The following is a 6182-nucleotide window of genomic DNA, read 5'->3' on the forward strand; positions in this document are numbered from 1 at the left end:
TGTGTAGGTAGAAGTGACAGCAACGTGGCTTTGCTCCGCTAGACACAAGCAGCAACCTCTAGACTCGCGGGACGACGTTCTTGGCGGCATTAGCCTTTTGTCCTGTAAGACCAAGTAGAAAGGAGCTCCACTCCGCTAGATCAACCTACAGAGGTTGGTCGCGTGACGACATCAAGATTCCTGCCGTCACTTTTCGCCATCTATCTACCCGACAGCACTTCCATCCCCATCACTCAGATGGTTGGCAGTCCACAACAGTACGTTTTTCTAAAAACTTCCTGCCCCGTTCAACCAAACTGTGGAATGGACTGTCGTCTTTTTTTTTATGTGACAGGAGGCAAACGAGCAGACGGTGTTTCCGGACGGATACGACCTGCAAGCTTTCAAGAAGAGAGCGTATCTTCACCTTAAAGGCCGGCAACGCACCTGTAACGCCCCAGGGACTGCGGGTGTCTATGGGCGACGGTAATCACTTACCATCAAGTGATCTGTCTGCTCGTTTGCCTCCTGTCACATAAAAAAAATGCTACTGAAGGCTAGCATAGTGTTTTCAGTAGCGTCTCGATGTCGTCACGCGGCCGCTCCGCTAGACACTACACCGACCTCTGTGCTCGCGCAGCGCGTTGGCGGCGTGCCGGCGGCGTGCCGGCGGTGGTGCCGCTCCGCTAGCGCCAGCGGAGTGTCCGCGCCTGCCTTCAGTAGCGTCTCGATGTCGTCACGCGGCCGCTCCGCTAGACACTACACCGACCTCTGTGCTCGCGCAGCGCGTTGGCGGCGTGCCGGCGGTGGTGCCGCTCCGCTAGCGCCAGCGGAGTGTCCGCGCCTGCCTTCAGTAGCGTCTCGATGTCGTCACGCGGCCGCTCCGCTAGACACTACACCGACCTCTGTGCTCGCGCAGCGCGTTGGCGGCGTGCCGGCGGTGGTGCCGCTCCGCTAGCGCCAGCGGAGTGTCCGCGCCTGCCTTCAGTAGCGTCTCGATGTCGTCACGCGGCCGCTCCGCTAGACACTACGCCGACCTCTGTGCTCGCGCAGCGCGTTGGCGGCGTGCCGGCGGTGGTGCCGCTCCGCTAGCGCCAGCGGAGTGTCCGCGCCTGCCTTCAGTAGCGTCTCGATGTCGTCACGCGGCCGCTCCGCTAGACACTACACCGACCTCTGTGCTCGCGCAGCGCGTTGGCGGCGTGCCGGCGGTGGTGCCGCTCCGCTAGCGCCAGCGGAGTGTCCGCGCCTGCCTTCAGTAGCGTCTCGATGTCGTCACGCGGCCGCTCCGCTAGACACTACGCCGACCTCTGTGCTCGCGCAGCGCGTTGGCGGCGTGCCGGCGGTGGTGCCGCTCCGCTAGCGCCAGCGGAGTGTCCGCGCCTGCCTTCAGTAGCGTCTCGATGTCGTCACGCGGCCGCTCCGCTAGACACTACGCCGACCTCTGTGCTCGCGCAGCGCGTTGGCGGCGTGCCGGCGGTGGTGCCGCTCCGCTAGCGCCAGCGGAGTGTCCGCGCCTGCCTTCAGTAGCGTCTCGATGTCGTCACGCGGCCGCTCCGCTAGACACTACGCCGACCTCTGTGCTCGCGCAGCGCGTTGGCGGCGTGCCGGCGGTGGTGCCGCTCCGCTAGCGCCAGCGGAGTGTCCGCGCCTGCCTTCAGTAGCGTCTCGATGTCGTCACGCGGCCGCTCCGCTAGACACTACACCGACCTCTGTGCTCGCGCAGCGCGTTGGCGGCGTGCCGGCGGTGGTGCCGCTCCGCTAGCGCCAGCGGAGTGTCCGCGCCTGCCTTCAGTAGCGTCTCGATGTCGTCACGCGGCCGCTCCGCTAGACACTACACCGACCTCTGTGCCCGCGCAGCGCGTTGGCGGCGTGCCGGCGGTGGTGCCGCTCCGCTAGCGCCAGCGGAGTGTCGCGCGCCGCGTCCAGCGCGTCGTGCTCCGCGCCTGCCTTCAGTAGCGTTTTGATGTTGTCCACGTGGCCTCGCTCCGCAGCTATGTGGAGCGCCGTCTGCGGAGAAATACGGTTTTGGAGTTTCTGGCTTTTACGCAGAGTGCTACCGTCTTTCTAAACCTTTGTTGATGATGTAAGTTGGCAAGTCGAAAGTCTGGTCGCGCGTAACTATATTGCTGTCGCGCTCGCACACTCACTGCTGCCACCCGTCGCACAGTCGCGACAGCAATATAATTACGCGCGAGCGATAAGGATAGGTAGCTTGGGGTCATTGGACGAAATTCTACGTGCTCGGCGACCAGACTATAGGTGTACACACTCCAGATCTCAGTCGAGAGAATGCTAGGTTGCTTAAATAAAAGCCAACTTCTTAAGTAACGTTACATTTTTCCCAAAGACAAAACGATTTTACTTTATAAGGGGCTTGCGGAATTCTTCGCTTGCGCAAGCTAAGTCAGCACAGCGCCATCTATTGGTAGTTTTACGAACTTTGTTCTTATAAACACTCGTACACAAGGGACTACTCACTGCGTCGCACAGCGCTTGCAGACAGCGGCTGCGGTCCGCTAAAGCCGCCGCGTGCAGCGCTGTAAGCCACTAGACGAGTCTGAGACAACATATCACCTCTCCTCCCGCCACGTCCTCGGCCCTAGCTTTGGCATCGGTACCCGCGTCGCACAGCGCTTGCAGACAGCGGCTGCGATCTGATAGAGCCGACGCGTGCAGCGCTGAAAGACGCTAGACGAGTCTAAAGTCCGGTCGCCGAGTAGATAGAATTTCATCCAATGACCCCAAGTTACCCATCCTTATGGCTCGCGCGTAATTATATTGCTGTCGCGCTCGCACATTCACTGCGGCCGCCCGTCACACAGTTGCGACAGCAATATAAATTAAAAATTAAAATTCATAAAATTCATTTATTTTTGCAAATAGGCTTTAAAAAAGCGCTTTTACACGTCCCAATATTAACCCTACCACAATAATTATAATTACGCGCGAGCGATAAGGATGGGTAGCTTGGGGTCATTGGACAAAATTCTACGTGCTCAGAGACCGGGCTTTAGACGGGCCTAGAGACCACATTACCTCTCCCCCCGCTACGTCCTCGGCCCTAGCGTTGACATCGGCTCCCGCGTCGCACAGCGCTTGCAGACAGCGGCTGCGGTCTGCCAAGGCAGCGCGAGCAGCGCTGAAAGACGCTAGACGAGTCTAAACTCCGGTCGCCGAACAGATAGAATTTCATCCAATGACCCCAAGTTACCTATCCTTATCGCTCGCGCGTAATTATATTGCTGTCGCGCTCGCACATTCACTGCGGCCGCCCTTCACACAGTTGCGACACCAATAAGCGATAAGGATGCGTAACTTGGGGTCATTAGATGAAATTCTATGTGCTCGGCGACCGGACTTTAGAAATCACGTTACCTCTCCTCCCGCTACATCCTCGGCCCTAGCGTTGACATCGGCTCCCGCGTCGCACAGCGCTTGAAGACAGCGGCTGCGGTCCGCTAAAGCCGCCGCATGCAGCGCAGTCCTGCTGCGGGCATCGCGCGCGTCGACGTCCGCTCCGTTTGCGATCAGCTCTTGTAGGAGCTCGACGTTGTCCCATAGTGCTGCCTGGAAGAACAAATGAAGAAGGATGCCTATGAATTAACTAATTAGTTGAGGCTGACAATAGTGACTGAGTTTCTTGCGCTGCTTCTTCTCAGCACTGGCCCATTTATTGTCCTGAAGCAGTGGTAGGGTTAATACTGGGACGTGTAAAAGTGCTTTTTAAAAGCCTACTTGCATATTTGAGTTTTATGAGGTTTTTATGAGTTTTCTTTAGGTTATTCAAACTGTAATGAAAACTAATAAAAAGTTTTCTAATAAGAATTCTTAATTTGGGCACACAATTGCTAAATGTTTTATTTTAACCACTACCTACTAATAACTTATAACTATAATTTCGTACTGCCTACTCTATTCTCAGGTTGGCCCTAAGGTTGGCTAGAGGAGAGTGCCGAATGGCATTAAATTCGCCTTATTAACTATAATTTACGTGTATATGTTATTTATTTATTGGAATTACTGTTCAGTAACCAATAAGTTAATGAATAAATAATGGATTTTTTTCATCACACTAATTATTAACATGGAAGCTATTTATAAAAATTAATTTTACCAATGAGGTTATTTGCCAAAGTTAATTATTTTTTAAGTAGTTTCATTTGTACTTTTCAAGCTCTTTGTTTCTAAGTAACAACTTCATGTAATTTTATTCAAGTGTAACACTTGCATAACATGATGATTCATAAATTGAGCAGTAATGGCGCAAGTGATAACTTGGCAAGGATGAACTCATTTGCTATAGTCATTATCTATCACTTAGAGACCTTGAAATGGAGGTCTTATTGAAGAACTAACAACAAATAAAAACAACTTGTTGTTTACTTTTTTAACTAGCTTCTGGAGTGTTCTTCATGTTACAAATATTATCTTATTATTTATTTATTATCTTACTTCATGTAACAAAATATTAACTTAATCCAATAAGACTAATAAGAATTGCATGTTGAGTCAGTCTCAAGAATTTACAAATAAACGAAACTAAATGATGTGAAACTAAAATAGCCCACTTGTGACATCTCGCATGCATTGCGACACTAATACACTCGAAGATTTCACACACTCACCGCACACAATCAGATTTTTTTGTTCTTATTGACCAAAATTTTTACGAAGTTTAAACTACCGCAAAATCTTACCTGATGCAGTAAACGGCCTTGGAAGTTGTCTTCATCCGGGGAAAGGTCCATTTTACTCACTTTCTATCAATGTTCATGGCAAAATAAAACATTTCCGAGCGAAATAATCGCTGAAGCGTTGCGAATAATACTCCACCAAATAACTTTGAAAAAATCCATAATACTACACTCAAGTCTTGAAAAATCGCTCAATTAAGACAAGCGACGTAATTCTACGCTTAAATATTCACATTTAAATGCATTTATTTAGAGAAAACAGCATTTATTTCCACTAAATTCAACTATTGATTTGAAACACCAATATTTTATGAAATGACAGCTGCTTGCCCGTCCCGTCACAGATAATGAAACCAAAGTTTTTGTCCGATCAGCTGTATTGTGCTTTATTCCGTGTAAAGGAATATTTTGTGATAAAATTAATTTCCTATGATTTTAAAGATTATTCAAATTCTATTAGATTTAAAATCTCAATTTACTTAGAAAACATTATTTTGACAAGAACTTAGAAGGTAGGTATTAAAAATATTAAGGGAAGGAATTTTATTTTTTAAGATGCGGGTAGGATAACTTTTCAGAGCCCCGATTACGGTAACTTTTAACGTTTCCAATCCAGACACGCTTCTCGATTCTGCGATACGATTGGTCAAAACAGCTGACGTACGCTGTTGAACGACCAATCGTATCGCAGAATCGAGAAGCGTGTCGGGATTGGAAACGTTAAAAATTACCGTAATCGGGGCTCTGAATATTTTTAGAAAACTTTGAGTTATATAGTTGTAATCCTTACAAGAAGTTTTAAAATGTGGCGGAGTAATTATCACGAAGACTGGGAACGGAGGAAATCATATTTGATTCGTAGCCTCTTTCAAGATATTCCAGGTACAAATCTAACCCTCGAATGTTCATTGAGATTTTAACACGTTGAGTGCGAAACCAGGTCTATAGACCTTGTGTACGTCTCGCTTACCGTGCGGCTAAGAAAATTATAGTCTTCCTTGTCGTGCGAAAGGCATAACTTCAATTGGGTCCGGTGTAGGAAAGTGATGAATATATATCTATGATGTATTCTTAAAATAGAATCCAATGATGTACCTACCTTAATACCAGGTTTTTAGACCTGGTACCGCACGGAAGTAATAAAATGTCTTCACAATGCGAAACCAGGTCGAAGCACCTTGTACCCTGCGCACCTGGTACCGCACCCCACGCTAGCTTCGTGCAGCCAGTGTTGCCTCGCATTCGTAAGAAACGCACAATGTCGACATGGCGTCAAGAGAAACAAACAAAATCAAAACTGCAAATTGATTATAATTTAATTTGCTACACGATTTATTGCTAATTTAAATAGTTTTTCGTGACAAACATTTGAAGTTGTAACTAAATGTTATTAAATAATATGTTTTCTTTAAATATAGCTTATTTAAGTATTTATGCACGCATGTCTTATTTGTAAAATATTTAGACTAAATTATTAAAACATCTTTGTTTGTAACTTTTTTAAATTTT

General features: G+C 48.4%; 1 protein-coding gene across 1 annotated transcript; it reads right to left on the bottom strand.

Annotated features, from left to right (window-relative positions):
• Nucleotides 1-1803: 1803 nt before the first annotated feature.
• Nucleotides 1804-4996, bottom strand: LOC135085963 (ankyrin repeat domain-containing protein 54-like). The gene is made up of 3 exons (XM_063980748.1): nucleotides 4677-4996; nucleotides 3355-3546; nucleotides 1804-1986 (listed from the first exon to the last, which is right to left on the bottom strand). Exons 1-3 carry the CDS (start codon nucleotides 4725-4727, stop codon nucleotides 1804-1806), a joined length of 426 nt encoding a protein of 141 aa, XP_063836818.1. The 5' UTR covers nucleotides 4728-4996.
• Nucleotides 4997-6182: the final 1186 nt, after the last annotated feature.

This window comes from Ostrinia nubilalis, chromosome 30 (genome assembly GCF_963855985.1).
Source record: "Ostrinia nubilalis chromosome 30, ilOstNubi1.1, whole genome shotgun sequence".
NCBI classification, from domain to species: Eukaryota; Metazoa; Arthropoda; class Insecta; order Lepidoptera; family Crambidae; genus Ostrinia; species Ostrinia nubilalis.